At 45.7% G+C, this 21,287-nt stretch overlaps 1 protein-coding gene across 3 annotated transcripts in view; it reads right to left on the bottom strand.

Annotated features, from left to right (window-relative positions):
• The window catches only part of Fanca (FA complementation group A), a 48,505-nt gene that overhangs the window by 3,335 nt on the left and 23,883 nt on the right, over window positions 1-21,287 (bottom strand). The window contains exons 19-37 of one of the 3 annotated variants that reach the window (XR_016539516.1): window positions 20,102-20,162; window positions 19,945-19,994; window positions 17,558-17,634; window positions 16,121-16,234; window positions 14,720-14,856; window positions 13,499-13,569; window positions 13,200-13,296; window positions 12,915-13,102; window positions 11,547-11,643; window positions 8,511-8,687; window positions 7,670-7,743; window positions 7,143-7,271; window positions 5,547-5,631; window positions 3,488-3,654; window positions 2,893-2,998; window positions 2,754-2,813; window positions 2,541-2,645; window positions 1,534-1,646; window positions 289-374 (exon numbers count right to left, since the gene is read on the bottom strand). Coding sequence is in view for 2 of the 3 variants with exons in the window: in XM_090357082.1 (XP_090213208.1) it covers window positions 289-424; window positions 1,534-1,646; window positions 2,541-2,645; window positions 2,754-2,813; window positions 2,893-2,998; window positions 3,488-3,654; window positions 5,547-5,631; window positions 7,143-7,271; window positions 7,670-7,743; window positions 8,511-8,687; window positions 11,547-11,643; window positions 12,915-13,102; window positions 13,200-13,296; window positions 13,499-13,569; window positions 14,720-14,856; window positions 16,121-16,234; window positions 17,558-17,634; window positions 19,945-19,994; window positions 20,102-20,162 (2,044 nt within the window). In the remaining variant the exon portion in view is untranslated. Of the gene's footprint in view, window positions 1-288; window positions 425-1,533; window positions 1,647-2,540; window positions 2,646-2,753; window positions 2,814-2,892; window positions 2,999-3,487; window positions 3,655-5,546; window positions 5,632-7,142; window positions 7,272-7,669; window positions 7,744-8,510; window positions 8,688-11,546; window positions 11,644-12,914; window positions 13,103-13,199; window positions 13,297-13,498; window positions 13,570-14,719; window positions 14,857-16,120; window positions 16,235-17,557; window positions 17,635-19,944; window positions 19,995-20,101; window positions 20,163-21,287 lie in introns of all 3 variants that reach the window. The other 2 variants (XM_090357082.1, XM_090357083.1) reach the window with 2 other exon arrangements.

Genomic DNA, 21,287 nt, shown 5'->3' with positions numbered 1-21,287 from the left:
GTGTGTGTGTGTGTGTGTGTGTGTGTGTGTGTGTGTGTGTGTGTGTGTGTGTGTGTGTGTCACTGTGTGCGCGCGCGTGTGTGCATGCGTGCGTGCGCGCGCGCGTTATGACCCATAACCTTTGTATAACTACTTAGGTAACTTTTTTAAAGAACTCCATTCAAAGTGAGCCTTGCACTAAAGAACAGGAGACTTATCTCCAATTAATCAAAAGAGTGCCAGCTTAACAACTAAGTCAAGAAATCTTGAGTCCCACTACTGAAGGAAAAAAAATAATCCAGGTCTTGCCTCCTCAGTTTCACAGTCCAGCTTCTTTAGCTGTCTCCCAATGCTTTCCTTCCCAGCTTCTTTAACTGCAAAGTGCAGAGCGGCAGCTGAAACCCAGGGCAGGTGGGGTGCAGGAGAAGCCAAGTCAGAGAAGAAACTGGGAGACAGAAAAACACCTGACTGTAGAGCCTGAGTCTTGCTTCTTTGTCATACCACTGGCAACCAAGTATTCATCTAGTCTAGCAGCCAAAGCCTGCCTTTCCAGCAGGGTACTTGGAGTAAGCAGAAGTGAGGCGTTTTGTTTTTGTCAATCAAGGGATTTTAACTTGGCCTGGGTGCTATCCCTGAACTTTTCAGCTCAAGGCTAGTGCTCTACCACTTTGAGGCATAGGGCCATGAGCCATCAGTGCCTGGCTAGCAGTGAGGTTTATGCCAATTCTACAGCTGTGCGTGAGGACCCAGCAGGGGCAGTATCAGCTCTGCACACTCGGTTGCGACTCTACATCTGAGGGCATTCTGAGGCGACAAGCACTGCTCACCTTGACCTAGGCTCTTGGGAGTCCAGTTCTCTGAGCCTGGAAGAGACATAGTACCACTAAAGCTTCAGTACCCCTGGTATTTGCCAGGGACAGAGAGGGTGCTCAGCAGCTTTATCAGTACATGTGTTTTCAACACTGTAAAAGTCTGGCAGAAAACTAGTACAACAATGCACAAGTTTACAATAACCATCATTGTAGAATTAGGCAAGGCATGCTTTTCTCATTTGCAGAGCAAGGTTTTGGCCCTCTAGCCATGGGGGACCCAAAGCCATTGGGAATGTGTTCTCTGTAGAGGCAGAGGAGACCCAGGGGTCCTCCTGAGGCCCTCTAGAAACAGACAGCTGAGCCAGACACTAGTGGCTCATGCCTGTAATCCTGGCTAGTCTAGAGCCTGAGATATGAGGATGGAATTTCAGAGCCAGCCTGGTCAGGAAAGTCTATGAGACTCTTATCTCCAATTAACCACCCCTAAAGTTGGAAGGGGAGCTGTGCGTGAAGTGGTAGAATCTAGCCTTGAATTGATGAGCTCAAGGACGGCATCCAGACCCGGAGTTCAAGCCCAGGACCAACAGAAAAATTAAAAACACTAAGCTGCTCAGTCATGAGCCTGTCAACTTGATTTTTCCTTATTCACACAAACACTGCAGAGGCTACGGCCAGGATGTCTAGAAACCCAAGCACAACCCCTGAGAAGCTGGGTGCCCCTCATCCCATTGTCAACACTCACTTGCTTGCAAAATCCCGAGCTTCCTTTAGCCTCAAAAACTCTCGTGGAAGCACATCCTGGAAGCATTTCCTCCAGCGACTGCACAGCATTGGTTCGAGGCTTGACCACCATGACTCATGGGAAGAGAAAGGTCAGGAATCAGAGTAGAGCAGCTATACTTTCAACAACTGGGAAGACTGAACCCCAAAAGTTCCTGAGAGCGCTAAAGGTTCACATGGACTACTCTGTAGTTCAGATGATGCCTCACTTCATTGTAGGTTTAGAGCATTCCCATGAGTAAGAGAAAGAAGGGCTTGTCCTAGAACCTAGAAGGAAAGTTGGCCACTCTTCCCTGAGGTGGCTAGCCTGCTCCCTGGCATTGAGAGCTACAGCCTAAATACAATAGCTCAGCCACTATAAATTCCACCCAGTGGGCTATACAGGTGACTCCTGGAACCAGTCATCTATCCTGTACATGGAATGTCGACTACTACCCAGCAAATGTAACTAATCACTCTAGGCATTACCCCAAAAATAAAAAATAATAATAAAAAAAGAGTGCTGTGAAGCCCTCAGCAGCCATTGTGGCCTCCAGTGCACATAGCAGAGGTGGCTGCCTGACAAAGGGACTCTGATGGGCTGGCTGGTAGCTCTTAAAAACTAAAGACATGGCCAGGTACCAGTGGCTCATGCCTGCCTGTAATGCTATTCAAGAGGCTGAGCTCTGAGGACTTGGCAAGCAAGTCCATGATACACTTATCTCCAATTAACCACCAAAAATCCAGAAGTGACACTGTGGCTCAAAGTGGTAGAGCACTAGCCTTGAACAAAAAGAGCATGGGGGACAGCTCCCAGGCTCTGAGTTCAAGGCCCACAACTGACAAGAAGAAAAAGAAAATCGAAGACATGTCCTCTGCTGTCGACCCATTTACCCTCACACAATCTCAGCATCTGGAAAATGAGGAAGGAGGCTCACAGATTTGAGAAAAGCCTAGGCTAACTAGAGACGCCAAGATGGCCAGGCTTACCAGCGCAGAGGTCAGAATCAGGGGGCATTTGGTCTGGCATTCCTTCAGGGTCATGTTGGCTGTCAGTGAGGGGTCTGGGCTATGTAAACAGGCACTGAGGAGCCCCTGCAACAGAGCACACTATAGCTCAGCAGACTACCACAGCCCACACCCCATGGGAACAGGAGGCCCATCCCCAGGGTCCCTGAAATCACACAGGATGCGCTGTGTTACCCTGAAGAAGTGGATGGTGATGTCCTGAGTCAGCATACCACCACGACAACAGCAGTTTTTCTGTAAAACATTTCAACAAGGCAAATGAGTAGGCTGGCTATGAGGTGGAAAGGCTGGCAGGTAGCATATCTGTACCTACCAACTCGGAGTTGACCAGATGAAAGAAGTCCTCACAGCTAGGGGTGACAGGCTGTCTGGTCTTCAGGCTGCCCACAAGAATAGTTGGAGGCAGGCGGAGGAGAAGCCTGGGAAGGAATGGGTATGTCAGGGCTGTCCCCACTGACCCTGCCCCAGGCCTAGGTTTTGTAAACAAAAAGTGTCTCTGCCTCCAACTCCTGAGCTCAAGATGCAACAAACACTCTCTCTCCCTCTCTTTGTCCCTCTCTCCCTCCCTCCCTCCCTCTCTCCCCCCCTTCTCTCTCTCTCTCTCATTCTCTCCATATATATATATGTATATATATATGTATATGTATATGTATATAACAAAGTAGAAGGGTGTACCATGGCCTATGGAGAGGCATAATAGGAGAGTGAAATCAAAACAGTGGAAGTGCACATCTTGGAGTACATGGAATTACTTTTAACCCAAAGCATCTTCCACAACTCCAAACCTGCTCCTGCAGAAGCCACCAAGGAAATGAAACCATTCCTGGCTAAGCATAGGAAGACAGAACAAAGAACTAGCAGAATGAAACTCAAAGAAACTGTGGTAATGCTCTGCCCAGGTCAGGTACCGTTTGCACATGAGTAGCTCCTGCTGTCTCCTAAGGCTGGAGGCTATACTGTAACCACGCTCCAGAGCCTGGAGCCTCCTGCACAATACACCAAAGAGGAAGTGTCCCTGGGAACAGCTGAAGGATCCAGAGGAGCTCTGCTCCAGTTCTAGGTCCACTGTCATCTCCTGGGGGGAAAAATATAACAAGACTCAGGGTAAAAGGTCTTCAGGGCTTGGGCACTGTCCCTGAGCTTTTGCTCAAGGCTAGCACTCTACCACTTGAGCCACAGAAGCACTTCTGGCTTTTCCTATGCATGTGGTACTGAGGAATTGAACCCAGGGCTTTATGCATGCTAGGCAAGCACTCTACCATTAGACCATATTCCTAGCCTCAAGCTTTTCTACTTGGAACCCTTCTCTTCTTCTTGGCACTTTCCGCTTCTGGATGCATCTGGGGAGTTCTGTTGAGGCTACATTTGTCACTTTCACTGGCTACAACAATGTGGGGTTTCAGTGGATAAGGAGAAAAGACAGTGGAAAATCCACAGTTCCTTCTTTATCCAAAGCCCACTACAAGCACAGTGCCCCAACACGGGGATGACACAGAACACGTGGACAGAGCCCCTGCCAGAGACTGCAGAGTGCTGTGGACAAGCACAGGGTAAAGACAAACAGTGGGACCAGCTGTATTTCTGAGAGGAATAAGCCAGAGGAGCTAGGTTCTGAGGCAATATGTCAGGGTGAGAAGTAAGGACACTAAGGACAACAAGCAGGAATGGGCTGGCACCAGATGACATGTGCTGACTGAAGGTATCCATGTATCCTGTAGAGGGACACAGCAGGCTGTGACTCGATATAGACAGGACATACATGGAGTCCTAGCCTGCTGTATGCCTCTAAAAGGCCATGCACTGGCCCCCTCCCTACTCTAAGATAGAAGGAAGGTGGAGGGGGAGGAAATGGGTCAAGATGAAGGGCAAGAGGGGCGGTCCTCTTTCTCTGTAGGATGTTTCCATAGATTTGAGTGGATTCCCCAAGTACTCACAACCTCCAGTTATTTTCACTCCCGTATTTAAAAAGTCAGGCCCTTGAAGAGTTAGCTGGAATCCACAAATATGATTTTATCAATTAAAACCATACATGTCTGCTGTGGTTTGGATCTAAATGTTCTCAGAGGCCATAAGATAGAGCTTAATCCCCGAGTGTTCAGAGGTGACTGGACTGTGACGGCTCTTACCTCAACGGGTGTAGATTAATCCAGTGAGATCTGTAACTGAATGAACTAGGGGGAGTTGGTAGAAACTGAAGATGAGACCTACTTAGAGGAAGGTTACTAGATCAATGTCTTTGAAGCATATGTTTTGTCTCCAGTCTCTCCTTCTTTCCTAGCCCCCACCAGACAAGTAGCTCTGTTTAAACATACCCTCTCCACCATGGCATCCTGCTTCTTCACAGCCCACTGAAATGAGGCCCTATCAGCATGGACTGAGACGTTTTAAACAAAGAGCCAAAAAGCAGAAAAGCTAACAAATGTATGTATGCTCCTAAGGACAATCAGGTGGACACAGTGGACATGGAGGCAGGAGGGAGGCTTTCAAAAGACTGTAGAAATCACTGGAGAGATGTAAGGTGCACACTCACAGTAAGTATGAGCATACAGGTACAAGCTTATGGGAGGTGTGAACACACAGGTGCACTCTGACTGATGTCCTGCACTCCCCACTGCTCTAGAACCCTGGAAGCCTGCAAACTCCATATGCCCTTGTCCTCTGACAAACTGAAAGCCGCTAATGTCATTTCTAAGAACTTGATGCCCAGTGCAGTGGCCAGGAGTTAGAAGACCATGGAGCAACAGCGATTCCACTGCCAACACTGAACTATGTCTCAAGGCTTAGAGGAGGTGATAAGATCATGGCTTTGTGTCTGTGATGCTCATCATTCAACAATTTCAGACATACTCTAGGTCTCAGCCATGGTATGGATGACTTGAGTTTCCACTTAGGCACCATTATGTTTGTCATAAGTTTTTCATAAATATCTTACCAGAAAATACGTATACAACAAATGTGCTAACTTACCTGCAGCCTAGAAAGAATATCCACATTTCCTTTATGGCCACCAAGGACTAAATTAGAATACTCCACGTGATCACAACTTCTGGAACTGCAAAGGAGACAAAAAGGCTTATTCAGTACTTCCTGAGTTTTTCTTGTGCCTCCAGAGGAGAGTGGCTCTGTGTCCCACAGCACATTGGTTAGCATCAAGTAAAACCCAACAAAGTACAGTAGCCCAGACCCAGCAAACACAAAGGAGTTATATACCATAAACACGTGGGACCTAGCCAAAAATGCAAGGCTGGTCTAATACCCTAAAAGTAATTAGCGTATGCCCTTATCAATACAATAAAAACAAACGCACACAATCATATCAATAGATGTGTAAAAACTACGTCACAAAATCTTTTTTTTTTTTTTTGCCAGTCCTGGGCTTGAGCTCAGGGCCTGAGCACTGTCCTTGGACTTTCTCAAGGCTAGAGCTCTACCACTTGAGCCTCAGCACCATTTCAGGCTTTTTGTCTATGTATGTGGTACCAAGGAATCGAACCCAGATCTTCGTGCATGCTAGGCAAGCACTTTAACCACTAGGCCAAACTCCCGGCCCATCACAAAATCTTGAGACCGTTATCTCCAATTAACTAGTTTAAAAAAAAAAAAAGATGGTGCTAGGAGTTTGGCCTAGTGGTAGAGTGTTTGCCTAGTATGCACAAAGACCCAGGTTCAATTCCTCAGTATCACATACATAGAAAAAAAGCTGGAAGTGATGCTGTAACTCAAGTAGTAGAACCCAAGCCTTGAGAAAGCCTAAGGACAATGCTCAGGCCCTGAGTTCAAACCCCAGTAATGGGATAGCCCCTAAACATACACAAAAGCCAAAAAATATAGAATCCTCTATATTGTAGGTAGAAATGTAAAATAGTTCAGCAAGATGTAGAAAGTATTATGGTAGTAACTTGAAAAAAAAAAAAGTTCCAACATTACCCAACATCTAGTCATAGACATAGTCCCAAGAAAAATTAAAGCACAGGAGCCATAAAAACCTATACATGTACAATCACAAGAGCAGTATTCATACCTGACCTGTATAAGGCCATCAATGAAAAAATAATTCAGGAAATGTGGAGTAATCTTCAATATGCAATGATTAAAAATAAATTGTTTGGCCAGAGTATAGCCTAATGGTAGAGTGCTTGCCTAGCATGCATGAAGCCCTGGCTTTGATTCCACACTACCACGTAAACAGAAAAAGCCAGAAGTTGCCCAGTGGCTCAAATAGTAGAGTGTTAGCCTTTAGCACAAAGAGGCACAGGGACAGCAGCCAGGCTGCTGAACTCAGGGCCTTGCTACTGTCCTTCAAGTCAGACCAAAGGAATGACAGAAAAGGAAAAATTGCTCAGCAGTCCAGGGACAGTATGGATTATACTTCTGTCTGTCCCATCGTTCACATTTGTTGATCCTGAACTCTAGATGTAGAAAAGAACCAAGCCATACATATAAACAGCTGATCCAGAGATTAGACACACATCTGTTATGTGCTCCCCAAGACATATTGGATAAAATGACATGACCTAGAGGATGATCATGTGTTCTCAAAACCATTAGCATCACATGGCTAACCTTTGGTAGAAGTCCATCAGCTCACTGACAAGGACTGTACAGGCCAGCTCCAGGTCTCCGCTACAGCCCCCTGAAGCCAGGGGTGCTGGTAAATAGTACTCATAGATTGCCCACTGATGGAAATCCTGTCTGCAAGAGCAAACACCTGGGTCAATTCTGAGAAATCCTGTTCGGCAGACTACAGTGGACCCGTTCTCCAGGAAGAACACACAACCCCACGACCACGGGTGCACTGGTGCTGGGACCTCAGTAGGGGTGAGGCCTCACCATCTACAGAGCACGGAGCCTGGGATCATGGGAAGGGCCCACTGTGATCCCCCCACCCCTGCTTCTTCTAGGGAGTTCTAGAAACCTCAAGCACAAAATCGGAGTTCTAGTAAAGTTTTCTGAATAAAGGAATAACTGAAGTTGTGTTCAAATGTTAGCTAACCGGAAGATTCATTACATGAGGATATAATCATGACACAAACATAAGATGACATAGAGACTGGGACTGGCTTCAGAAGATAGCTTTCTTCAACACTTACCTCTCCGTATCTGAAAGAGCATCGGTTTCAGGCTTAATGCCCAGTTCCAGTTGCAACCAATCCCTGTAAGTTAACTACAAGACACAGTATAACACTCAGTACAGGACAAAATCAGTTTATAAATACTTGACATGTAGGCCAGGAGTTTGGCCTAGTGGTAGAGTGCTTGCCTAGCATGGACAAAGACCAGGGTTCGATTCCTCGGCACCACGTACATAGAAAAAAAAGAGCCGGAAGTGGTGCTGAGGCTTAAGTGGTAGAGTTCTAACCTTGAGAAAGCCCAAGAATGATTGTTCAGGCCTTGAGCTCAAGCCCGGGACTGGCAAAATAAAAAACAAAAAAACTGCAACTGAATATTGAGGAAGAAAACCATCCTCATCCTTTTTGTTTTTTTGGTTAGTTGTGGGTTTGAACTCAGGGTCTGAGCACTGTCTCTGAGTTTTTTTTGCTCAAGACTAGCGCTCTATCACTTTGAGCCACAGCACAAAAAGTAACTGCAGAAAGAACCTAGGCAAAGCATAGCCTTTTCTACAGCTCATACAGTACTACCTGTATGGCCTCAATGAAAGCACTAATGTACTAATGTAGTGCAGGTGAAAGCTTTCAGCCAGACCACCAAGTACACACAACACTCCTCCCTCTCTCTCTCTCTCTCTCTCTCTCTCTCTCTCTCTCTCTCTCTCTCTCTCTCTCTCTCTCTCTCTCTTTCTCTCTCTCTTAGAGGAGATGCAGTGCCTCACATTTCCAAACCCCACACCTGGGAGAGACAAAGAAACACACAGCCTCACAGTCTTCTTCCCTTCCAGGCCAAAGGAAAGGACACGTGTAAGAGAGGACCTACATGAAACTCCTTCTCCTTTAACAGCTCTTGGAAGCTGCTCCATCTCCACAGAGAGAGCGCAGCACTCTGCCAGTCTGCAGAAGGAAGGAACAAGGGTCTCCAGGGGAGGCCAGCTGTGTCCTCAGGAGGGCGAGGAACTCGGGATTCTGAGAACAATCTGAAGACAATGAACTGAAACTGAAAAAGCAACGTGTTGTAGTAAGAGTGAAAATACGTACTGAACAGCCCACTGTGTGAATCCCACTGAGGGACCCCATCCCAACACCAGAGGATCATGTGAGTTGTGCAAAGATAGGCAGAGGGTGGTCCCTACATGGTGCCGGGGGGGCACTAGTTTGCCCTGTGGAAGTGATCCTTGGTGGAGACCAGCGGTGTCTTCTTACTAGAACAGTGAGGGTGTTGCCACTAACAAAGGTGGCACAGTGTTGTCACTAACAACTAGTGCTGGTGCTCTCACTAATGCATCCGCCAGTGAGATATCTGCCTTATATCTGCCATACCCCTATTTAAACTCAAAATATTACTGGCCCACAAGGGAGACAGGAAGTACTCTGTTCCTGTTACACAATCCCCTGGCTCCTTGCGAGTCCTTGCTTCTGCCTGGTGAGGCTATAGGCAACATGCTGGCTCTCCTACCTTTACATAGACTTCCTTTCCCTTCCTTTCTTTTGGGTGGCTGCCTGAAATCAGAGCCTGGGTGCTGTCCCTGAGCTCTTTTTCTTGCTCAAGGCTAGTGCTCTACCACTTTGAGCCACAACACCACTTCCAGTTTTCTGGTGGTTAATTAGATATGAGTCTCATGGTGTTATTCTTAATGTATGATGTTAGTTCTCATCTTTTTTGTTGTCCCTTGGTTATTCTCATAGTGTCATAGTATCTCACCTTGTTATCTGGTAATATTGTATATGGGTTTATTTGTTTATTTGAAATAGTGAAGGGGGAAAACAAGATGAGGAGAGGGGGTAGAGAGATGGAAATAGGGACAGAAACATGGGAAAGGGTATCAATGTGTGTGAAGTAATGCACCTTCTATCTGGAGAATATAACTGCCTATTAATTACAATTAAAAATAAATGAGAAAAAATAAAAAGAGAAATTAAGAGAGGAAAAAAAATAGTCTCATGGACTTTACCAACCCAGGTTGGCTTTGAACTGAGATCCTCAGATCTCAGCCTCCTGAGTAGCTATAATTAGAGGTGTGAGCCACCGTTCCTGGCTTGCCCAGTTTGTTTTTACAATTAAAAAAACCCTAGTCTAGGACAGTCTAAAAAACCAGTGAGACCCCCCCCATTATAAAAAAACAAAAACAAAAAACAGGGCATAGTAATAACACCTCCAATCTCAGCTACACAGGTAGAAGTGCTAGCCCTTACCTGAAAGATAAACTAACCCAAAAAAGGATAAAGGTATAGTTGAAGTAATGGATCACTTACTTATTAGCAAGGGCAAGGATCTGAGTTTAAACCCCAGTATTTCTCTGTACAAAATCCCCCCAAAATAGTGCTTTACATACAAGAAATACTAATTCTATAATGAGAAGCTGGTATTATGGTCCAGTGGTACACAGTTCACCTAGCTAGATTCAACTCTAGCATCCTCATCAAAAACCAGAAAAGTTACCCAGGTGTCGTGGCTCATGCCTGTAATCCTAGCTACTTAGGAGGCTGAGATCTGAGGATTAAGGTTCAAAGCCAGCCCAGGCACCAAAATCCATGAGACTCTTATCTACAATTAACCACCAGAAAACTGGAAGTGGCTCTGTGGATCAAGGTGCAGGACGGTAGCCTTGAGCTGGTGAGCTCAGGGACAATGCCCAGGCCCAGGCCCAGAGTTCAAGTCTCATGACCGACCAAAAAAAAAAAAAAGGCAGAAAAGACAAGTTGAGGCTATTTGGCCTAGTGGTAGAGTGCTTTCCAAGCATGTATGAAGACTGAGGTTCGATTCCTTGGTACCACAAGATAGAGAAAAAAAGCCAGAAGTGGTGCTATGGCTCAAGTGGTAGAGCTCTAGCCTTGAGAAAGCCCAAGGACAGTGCCCACGACAGACAAAAGAAAAAAAGAAAGAAAGAGGGGGGGGTGGGGAGAAAAGAAAAATCAAGCACCAGTGGCTCATACCTGTAATCCTATTCAGGTAGCTGAGATATGAGGATCACAGTTCAAAGCCAAATTAGGCAGGAAAATCTGAGACTCTCATCCCCAATTAACCACCCAAACAGAAGTGAAGCTGCTGTTTAAATGGCAGGGTGCCAGCTTGAGCACAAAAACTCAAGGACAGTGTCCAAGTCCTGAGTTCAAGCCTCAGAAACAGCATTCCCCCAAAACGAGGGAAAAAAAGAAAGGATGATGACACATCTGTGATCTTAGCTTCTCATGACTCATTAGTTCAAGGTCATTCCAAAGAATAAAAGGACAAGTATGTGGGGGAAGGGGAGGGAGGATATACTTGGAACATAAATTAAGTGGTAGAGCACTAGTATGAGGTCCTGGAAAATTTGTACCCTGCTTTTTAGTGTATCCATTTTTGTGTGTGGGTCATGGGGCTGGACTTGAATTTGGCCTGGGAGCTGTCCCTGAGCTTTTCAGCTCAAGGCTACCACCCTACCCTTGAGCCCAGCCCCACTTCCCATTTTCTAGAGGTTAACTGGAGATGAGAGTCTCAGGTCCTTTTGTGCCCTGGCTGGCTTTGAACCTTGTTCTTCAGATCTCAGCCTCCTGAGTAGCCAGGATGACAGACATGAGCCACTGCACCCAGCTAGTATATCTCTAGAGTACTAATTTTTATCAATATTTATACTTCAATGTGCTTGTATTATTTAAGAAAATCAGTATCTGTTTAAAGGAGAAGTTGTGACTTGTGTGCCCCAATATTCAGCACATAAAACATTAAATCTGTTCAAGCAATCAGCTGGACCACCCAGAGAGTCTGATACATAACACACTCTATGCTAAGCCAACAAAAGACCTGCGCCTTTGGCCAGAAAGCCACATAAACCTGAGCCACCAAGAGAAGAGAAAAACAGGAACCTGGCTGACCTACTTTTTTGATCAGGCCAGGAGATAAACAGCTGTGCAAGGCATCACGGGGCTGGGAAGAGAACTTGCACAAAGAATACGAAATTGCTGCTGTACAGAATCTGCAAGTAGAAAACAAAGTTACAATATATGTGACCCACACAAATTACATACTGAATTAGTATGCATTCTGAATTAAATTTAGTGCATTTTGATAACTTGATTCACAAAACCCTCCTGCAGCTGCAGCTTTAAGTCAGCATCTCCTGAACCAGAATCACTACTTCCAGAAGGAGCTGTCCAAATGAAGGCAGACTTAAGACATTCTCAGCCCAGAGCCCATCCCAACTCCAGCTGCCCACTTCCTTCCTACAGAGCCCGTCAGTCATCACCAAGATGTTCCTAAAAACCCTTCCAACCACCTCGGCTGCCAGGAAGGCAGAACCCCCATGCTACAGTCCCCATCCTAGCCATCAAGGGCTCGCTCCATTTCTTTCCTGGCCTCATCTGCTCACCACAGCATGCACAAGACCCAACTGAGTGTGACACATCTCAGTCCTTTCCTAGTGCTAGGGCTCCCCTGCTATGTACACAACATTCCCAGAGGAATTCCAACATGCTCCAACACTGGTCCCCACTGGCACTCTCTCCATTCACTACTGAATTTCCTCAAAGAAAGGAGGCTTCGAAGGGCAGGCTTGGCAGGCTCTCTGAACATCTACCAAATGAGTGCTGGCTGCCAACTGGAAAATCCATGGGTTTCGAATCCCTAAAGGCCAGTTCCTCTCTGTGCAGGTTTCAAGAGAAAAAGTAGTGACCTGCCACAAAGTAATCCAGAAACATAACCATAGAACTGGAGGTAACCTGTGAGACAAGCTCAAGATACTCAAAGCAGCTCTTGTCACAACTACCATGAATGGCACAATGATGTGATGAGACATCTTCCACTTAGTGGTAACTCCAGTGAACATCTCAGCAGCTGACAAAGATGGTGTAACTCCATCTTTATAAACAAACAACCAAACCCTGGATGTTAAGAAATGGTATTCTGGGCTGGGAATGTGGCTTAATGGTAGAGTGCTTGCCTAGCATGCATGAAGTCTTGGGTTCAATTCCTCAGTACCACCTACACAGAAAAGGCCCAGAAGGAGTGCTGTGGATCAGGTGGTAGAACAATGGCCTTGAGCAAAAGACTTGCAAAAATAAAACAACACAAAAAGAAATTATATTCTCTGGGCAGCTGATTTTCTGTACATTGTGTCTCATCCATTTTTTTTTTTTTTTTGGTGCTAAATATTGCTAAGTACATATTTAACCAGTGAGCTGTCCCCTAGTACTTGTCTTCTATAATGTCATTTGATGAGTAGTAACAAGAATGAGGAAGAGGACTCACTTGAGACAAAAGAGCAAGGACTCCCAGGTGCAACAGGTCAGGAGGCTGTCCAGGAACTCAGGGATGGGAAGGCCGCTTTGGGGGGCAGGAGGACCTACATCCACCTTTGGGAGTGTGGACTTGGCCTCACCCAGATGGACAGCCAGAGCAGCTAACCCCAACACATGCTGGGCACTCAGCTTTGGGCACTGAAACAACAAGGCAGCGATCGAGCCAAAAGGCTCCAGGACACCAAGGACTAGCCACTGGAAGGCACCCCCATGTGGCCTGAGGGGCAGAAGCTACCTGGTGACGGAGCAGCTGGATGAGACGAGTGAGTACTGCAGTCAGCAGCCTGTGTCCACACAGGGTCCTCACAAAGAGGGCAGCCCAGGTCCCCTGCCTTCAGAGACAAAGAAACTGAGTCCCTGTTGTTCACAGTCCTGAACATCCCTTCAATGACTGAGCCATGCATGGAGGCCCACAGAAGGGCCAGGTTATCCCCCAAACAGCGATCTTTCTGTAACAAAGACAGCTAGTTCCCATTTGACAAAGCTCAGCTTGACCCATGGTTTTAGCACCCAGCTAAACTATAGAATCCTTACCTCTCTGGAAGGGCAAAGCTGGAAGCTGCCAATAGGTTCTGACAGAAGGCTGTGAGCAGGAGATCTGCTACCTGGGAGGAGACACAGTCACCATGAGGCTTGACCCTCATGCATCAGTGACAAAGGAGGCAATTCAAACAGGACTGAGGAATGGGCAATCACGACACTAGTTGGAACCAAGGATGGTCCCCAAACCTGGGACACTAGCAGGACTTTAGTGTTGTTACCCAAACTAGAAACAAAAAAATCAAGAGGAAACCAACAAATCTAGACTGTAAATGGACAGAGAGGAAATATTTGAGGTTTGGGGCTAGAAATAGCCTATGCCACACATGCTTTAAAATGGAGTAACAGCACAAACAGGCCAAGAAAGGCAAGCCTTTCTTGGGGGGGGGGGGGGGGGGCGGTGCATTTCTTGGGGCTTGAATTCAGGGCCTGGGTGCTATCCCCTACCTTTTTTACTAGAGGCTAGTACTTTACCATTGAAGTCACACCTTCACTTCCAGCTTTTTGGTGTTTAATTGGAGCTAAGTCGCAAGAACTTTTTCCTACCTGGCTTTGAACCAAGATCCCCAGACCTAGCTCCTGAGTAGCTATGATTATAGGTGTGAGATACTAGTATCCACCTTTTTTTTTTTTTTTACCAGATCAGGGTTGAACTCAGGGCCTGGGGCCTTGCACTTAAGAGGCAGAAGTAGGGCCGGGAGTTTGGCCTAGTGGTTAAAGTGTTTGCCTAGCATGCATGAAGACCCGGGTTCGATTCCTCCGTACCACATACATAGAAAAAAAGCCCGAAGTGGTGCTGAGGCTCAAGTGGTAGAGCTCTAGCCTTGAGAAAGTCCAAGGACAGTGCTCAGGCCCTGAGCTCAAGCCCAGGACTGGCAAAAAAAAAAAAAAAAAAAAAGAGGCAGAAGTAGCTCTACAGCTGAGTTATGCCTCTAGTTGTTTTCTGCACTGCCTTTTGTGAGGAAAGTCTTCCTAATTTAGGTTTCTGATCACAGCTGGAATGACAGGTACAGGCCACCACAGCAACTCCTCACTGAGAAGTTGTCTTGTAAACTTTTCTGACCAGGCTGGCCTCATACTGCAATACTCCCATTCTTTGTCTTCCAAGCAGATAAAATTGTAAGTGGAAGCCTGATGCCTGGCTCTGCCCACACTTGGAACACAATGTAAGAAAAATCTGATACGGCAGCCTGATCCAGGACCTCCCACACCCACCGTCTGGTCTTGCTTCTCAAGTTTTGGAGCAAGGATTTCAAGCTGAATCTTCAATATTTCAAAGCTGTTGTCATCTTTACTGTAGCCCAAAGTAGCACTCAGTCGTTCAGAAATCACAGCCATCTGAGCAGATATAACTACAGAGAGACCAGCTGGGTTAGATGGGAGGCATGGGAAGGAAAAGGTTGGTAGGGGCCTTTGGAGCATCACATGGGCGGTATCTAGCAGCCTAATGTCCTGGCTACTTCACACCTCAATGGAGAGCTTATTGGTGGGAGGATAGGCGGGGCTGGCCTCTCCTTAGGTATGGCACTTCCTCGGATCCTGCTTGCTGCTGGCATCTTTAGCCAGGAAGTGGAAAACAGGGTTTATTCACATTACAGGGTGGCAAGTGGCCACCAACAAAGCAACCTTTTGCCTCTTTACACTGATCATGTGTCCTGGGCATACACCATTCTGTTCTCTCATTGGATTAGCCAAGGGGCCAAGGGATTCATGTTCTGTCAGAAATCCCATGCCAACTTTCCCACACTGTGACAGCTGAGTACAGAGCCTCTTGGACACCAGAGTCACACAGTCGCCACAGCTCCACTGAAGCCTAGAAATCTCTTTACTGCTTTTAGGAATCGAACTGACTTGCATTTACCAATCTTTTGCTTATGCACTGGAATTCTTCAAAACATCTTAAAAATACCAAATTCAGAGTCCAGCTTGGCGACACACACCCATAGTTCTAGCACTTGAGAGATTGAGACAGGAGGACCATTTGAGCCCAGGAGTTTAAGGCCAAGTTGGGCAGCATAGTGGGGGGAAAACACTCCAAATCAAGAGAAACATCCCTTCCCACCTACTGTTCTACATGCAAGCTGAAAGGTTCAGCCTCCAGCATCTATGCATTTTGCTTGAGGAAGAGATATGCTGGGGAGCTGCTGCCCTGCCAGAGCAGCACTGGAAGTTTATTTCCTCCATAAGACTCTGCCTTGGCTTAACTAAATCTACCATCTAGCCTAGTTCCTGGATTTAGAGTACCTCCTGGAAGCTTGGCAGTGCAAGGCGATGTTTCTCTGTAAGAAGTGACTGCTCTCAGAAGAGACAAATGGAGTTTCTTACAAGGCTCAGACTAGTTCTCCAGAGGGCTGTTATAACAAAGCAGACCAGCCTCTCCCTGGTGGCTCTGGATTCTTGTCTACCATGAGAACCCTATCTCCCTTCAGCTGCTCTCATACTATGGTATAGCCTCTAGAACTGAGCTAGTTGGATGCCAGTGGCTTATGCCTATAATCCTAATCACTTAGGAGGCTGAAACCTGAAGGATGAAAGATTAAAGCCAGCCTGTGCACAAAAGTCCACATGACTCAATCTCTAATTAACTGTCTAACAGTCAGACACTCTAATCCTTACCATCAGACTGGGTGGGGTCTGTCATTGAGGCCCTGAGTTCTCCCAGTGCAGCCCTGAGTGGTCCAAGAGGGTCTCCAGCACAACTAGGCTCTGCCCTTGTTTCTGGAACTGAACCTGAGTGAAGGATGAACAATTTTGACTATCAGGCCAGCTGGGGAAACAAACTTGGTGGGTTTCTGCAAACAGAAACATTAACAGAGTTAAGCAAAGAATACCTATGGTAGAAAGAAAGAAAGAAAAAAAGAGAGGTGGGGGGAAGGGGAGTAGGGGGGAGGGAAAAGGGGAGGGAAGGAGGGAGGCAGGGAGGGAGAGAGGGAGGGAAGAAGGAAGGAAGGAAGGAAGGAAGGAAGGAAGGAAGGAAGGAAGGAAGGAAGATAGGCGCTGGAGGCTCATGCCCATAATCCTAGTTACTTAGGAGGCTGAGATCTGAGGATTATGGTTCGAAGACAGCCCAGACAGGATATTCTGTGAGACTCTTTATCCCCAATTACATCACAGAAAAATATGGAACTGGTGCCGTGGCTCAAGTGGTAAAGCACTAGCCCAGGCCCAGAGTTTTTGAAAAAATAGAAAGAAAAGGATAAAAAGAAAACTAAATAAATACAATAGCTGTAAGTAGATGCCAGACATAGCTCTGGGAGTCAAATAAGATCTCTGTGATATTGGATGCCACATGCATTACTAAAAACTAAAATAGTGGGCTAGCAATTCAAGAAGTTGAAATCTGAGGATTGTGGCTCACAAACTACCTGGGCAGAAAAGCCCATGAAACTCTTATCTCCAACTCACCACCAAAAAGATTGTAGCTCCATTAATATAGTGCTAGCAATAAGGGGGAAAGAAAAAGCTCAAGGAATGCTGGGCGTGGTGGCTCACACCTGTAATCCCAGCTACTCAGGAGGCTGAGATCTGAGGATCAAGGTTCAAAGGCAGCCCATGCACTAAAGTCCGTGAGACTCTTAATTCCAATTAACCACTAGAAAACTGGAAGTGGCTCTGTGTCCCAAAGGGTAGGGCAGTAGCCTTGAGCTGAAGAGTTCAGTGTCAGCACCCAGGCCCAGAATTCAAGCCCCATGACCACCACCACCAACAAAAAAGCCCAAGGATAATACCCAGGCCCCAAATTCAAGCTTAGAACCAATCCTCCCCCCCCGCCCCCCTCTCTCTCTCTCTCTCACACACACACACACACACACACACACACACACACACACAATAATAATAATAGTGGAGCCAGGCATCATGCTCATGCTGATAATTCCTAACTTGGGTGATAGAGATCGGGGGCCATGGTTCAAGATCAGACCAGACAACAATTTATGAGACTTTATCTCTACCAATGGCTGAATGTTGCAGCACAAGCTTGTCATCCCCCAGCAACACAAAGAAACACAAAAATCAAGGAAACAGAAAGCGGAGACATAAAAAGTGGCTTACTCTGCAGCTGCTGGTCCTTGGCAGTAGCACAGGCTTGGCGATATGCAGCATACTGAGATGGAGGGATTTTATCTGCTCTGTATTGGAAAACAATACACAAATCAAATATGATGATGAGTCTCAGCTTTGTAATTCTAAAACTGAATCATAAAAGAAGAATAGATATTTCAATAGATTACACAATAGTGTACACAGGGCATAGATTTGTCCTGGTTTTAGAAGGTTAACTCACATGTTTGTGAAAACGCATTTAAATGGTACTATTTCATGTCATAGGTAATGGGTAATACTCATTTCCTATCACTACAATATTCATTTCATTAAAATATGCCTATCACATATAAACATGAATGCCATCACAATATGCATGGTAGTCTAAGTGGTCCCTATTTCCAGCCTGTGAGTTTCCTGCTATGATTGTTCTGTGGTGACGGTTTCTCTTTGAAGCATCATGTCCTCATTCATCTGTCTGTACCTTGCTCATCAAAGCTTGCAGAGTGAGAAGTAGGGAAACCTCACATCACTAATTTATCATGCTGTTTTTGCTACCACTTCATAGGGATCTTCTGTATGTTTTCAGGGCCATTCTTCATATTGTGCATTGCAGACAAAGTCCTTGGGCACAGAGAAGACAGTCCCCATCCCCCGTGTGGAAGCTATTGTAGTCAGTATGTAGGCTTTGCCTGTGACTGTGCTATTTCCAGCAAAATAGCAACAAAGAGGCAGCATCAGTGCCCTTTCAGCATGGACTGAACAATACAGTATGACTAAAACTTGAGATGAGGGTTGGAGTGCTTGCTTAGTGCACACAGCCATGAGTTCCATATCTAGCACTGTGAGATAGGAGGAAGGGGATCTTAGATGTCTGTAAAGATTTCTCAGAACTCCCTTAATTCAAAAAGGGGCTGGGAGTATGGCCTAGTGGTAGAGTGCATACCTAGCATGCATGAAGTTCTTGGTTCAATTACTCAAATATCGCTCAAGGACAGTGTTCAGGCCCTGAGTTCAAGTCCCAGGACTAGCAAAAAAAAATGGGGGGGCCGGAAGTGGTAGAATGTTTGCCTAGCATGCAAGAAGACCCAGGTTCGATTCTTCAGTACCACATACATAGAAAAAAAGCCAGACGTGGTGCTGAGGCTCAAGTGGTAGAGCTCTAGCCTTGAGAAAGTACAAGGACAAAGTTCAGGCTCTGAGCTCAATCTCAGGACTGGGCAAAAAAAAAAAAAAAAAAGAAAGAAAGAAAGGAAAAAGAAAACAGGAATAGAAAACCTAACTTTAGGGGCCGGGAGTTTGGCCTAGTTGTGTGTTGCCAGTTCAGTCACATCTCCACTTTTAGCTTTTGGGTAATCAACTGGAGAGAAGAGTCTCACAGTCTGGGTGCCAGTGGCTTATGCCAGTTAGGAACCCTAGCTACCAGGAAGCTGAGATCTGAAGATCACATTTAAAGCTAGCCCAGGCAGCAAAGTCCATGAAACTCTTATCTCCAATTAACCACCAAAAAATTCGAACTATGGCTTAGCCCTGAGGCCCTGACTTCAAACCCCACAACACCAAAAAGTCCCTCAGATTTTTCTGTTCAGGTAGCTTCAAGTCATAATTCTCAGATCTCAGACCACTGAATAGCTAGTACTTCAGGCCTAAGACACTGACATCCAGCTCTGATTTACTTAATAAGATTATGAAACCTCCATGCTAACGTAGCCAAGACACAGGAGAATTAAAGACATAGGTAACAAAGCCACCTGAAACATCACTAATCATAGTCAGCAATTCAAGTTGGGTATGCTGGCCATGTCTCAGCATTTACTTAAGACCTGTATGTTCCAGGATATGATCCATTCTGGAGAAAGCTCAATGGAACACTAAAAAGAATGTACATTGTGCCTCTACTGAGTAAAACGTTAAGTCCGCTTGATCTGTAGTAGTTTAATTTTAAGGTTTTCTGTTGGTGTTTGATTTGGAAGAATATCACGGACAGCCCAATGTTGTTGTGCTGGGATTCATCAATACTTGTAGTTAGGAAGTGTTTGCTCAATGACCTGGGTGCACCAGTTTGGGGTGTATATATGTTAACAACTGCAAATTCCTCTTCTTGGATCATTCCTTGCATTAATATGAAATGACTCTCTTTGTCTCTTCTGACTGAATTTAGTTTGAAGTCCATATTACCAGATATAATTATGATTACTACTATCTGCTTTCATACAAAGCCTGTCTTTGTTAGTGACAAAGATAACAACAAGTTGCTTTTCTACCCTAGAATCAGGTTTGAAGCTAGTATTTTATAAACAAAACACATGCATGATAAACAAATTTTCTATAAAAGAACTTCACATTATCAAAATCCCACTGGACACAGAACTGCTACTACTGAAGCTCCTGCCTACCTCTTCAGAGACTCTATGAAGTCTTCTCGGGAGTCAGGGATCAATGGAAGCTGCAAAAAAAAAAAAACAAAAAAACAATAGCTGAATGAGCAACAAATAGGAAATAAGGACTGCCCTGGTTTCCAATGAGTATAAGTATCAGACTTGAACCACTCACCACGCGGGGTATGAGCAGGGCAGGGAGGAAGTGAGACATGTAGTAAGGCCGTCTGAATATGCTACAGCATAGAAAACCAAAAATGCCACAGTGAACACAAAGAAAAGGCACCATGCAGTCACTAACAGCCCTGAGGGGCAGTTTTCCTTCAAGATATTAATCATGTTAAGCCCTGTTGGTTTATTTTGGTGGGATGAGGGTCCTTGAGTGTGATAGGCAGGTATTCAATCACTTGAATCACTTGAGTCATCTCTCTAGATCTCTCCAATTCCTTTGGAATTGGTTATCAAGGCAGTGGCTCACTTTATGCCCAGGTCGGCATGGGTTGCAATCTTCCTGCTTGTGCAGGAATCACTGGAGATGGCAAGTATATATTGTGCCCAGCCACTGTGCTTCCTCAAAGGTTGGAGAAACATGTAGTGTCTCTCCATGCCCAGGCACTGGCTTGAGATAGTCTCTCGAACTTATTTTCCCTGAGCTGGCCTCAAACCATGATCGCTGATATCCACGTCCCAAGTTGTTAGGATTTCCACGTTGAGACTTCCACCTGACCTAAATCTTCCTTTTCACTGCCATGGGATGTGTTTTACAGAAGGCAGTTTGTGGTAGCAATAATCTCATGCTACTTGAAATCTGGACCATGACCTGCCCATCCTAGGCCTGGCCACAACACGCAGGTTAGTCTAAGCTATAAGAATCACTTTGGGCTGGGAGTTTGGCCTAGTGGTAGAGTGCTTGCCTAGCATGCACAAAGACCCAGGTTTGATTCCTCAATACTACAGACATAGAAAAAAGTCAGAAGTGGTGTTGAGGGTCAAGTGGTAGAGCACTAGCCTTGAGCAGAAAAGTTCAGGGATGACACCTAGGCCCCGAGTTCAAGCCTCAAAACTAGCAAAAAATAAAATAAAATACAAAATTAAAAAAAATCCCTGTGGGGGCCAGGAATTTAGCCTAGTGGTAGAGTGATTGCCTAGCATGCATGAAGACCTGGGTTCAATTCTTCAGTACCACATACATAGAAAAAAGCCAGAAGTGGTGCTGTGGCTCAAGTGGTAGAGCTCTAACCTTGAGAAAGTCCAAGGACAGTGCTCAGGCCCTGAGCTCAAGCCCAGAACTGGCAAAAAAAAAAAAGTCCCTGTGGTAACACAGGGACATATTTCCACAAGCACCAACATGGCTCTTTCAG

This window comes from Megascapheus bottae, chromosome 24 (assembly GCF_031878675.1).
Source record: "Megascapheus bottae isolate mThoBot1 chromosome 24, mThoBot2.hap1, whole genome shotgun sequence".
NCBI classification, from domain to species: Eukaryota; Metazoa; Chordata; class Mammalia; order Rodentia; family Geomyidae; genus Megascapheus; species Megascapheus bottae.
Note: the sequence above shows the minus strand (reverse complement) of the source record. Positions and strands in the feature narration are given on the sequence as shown.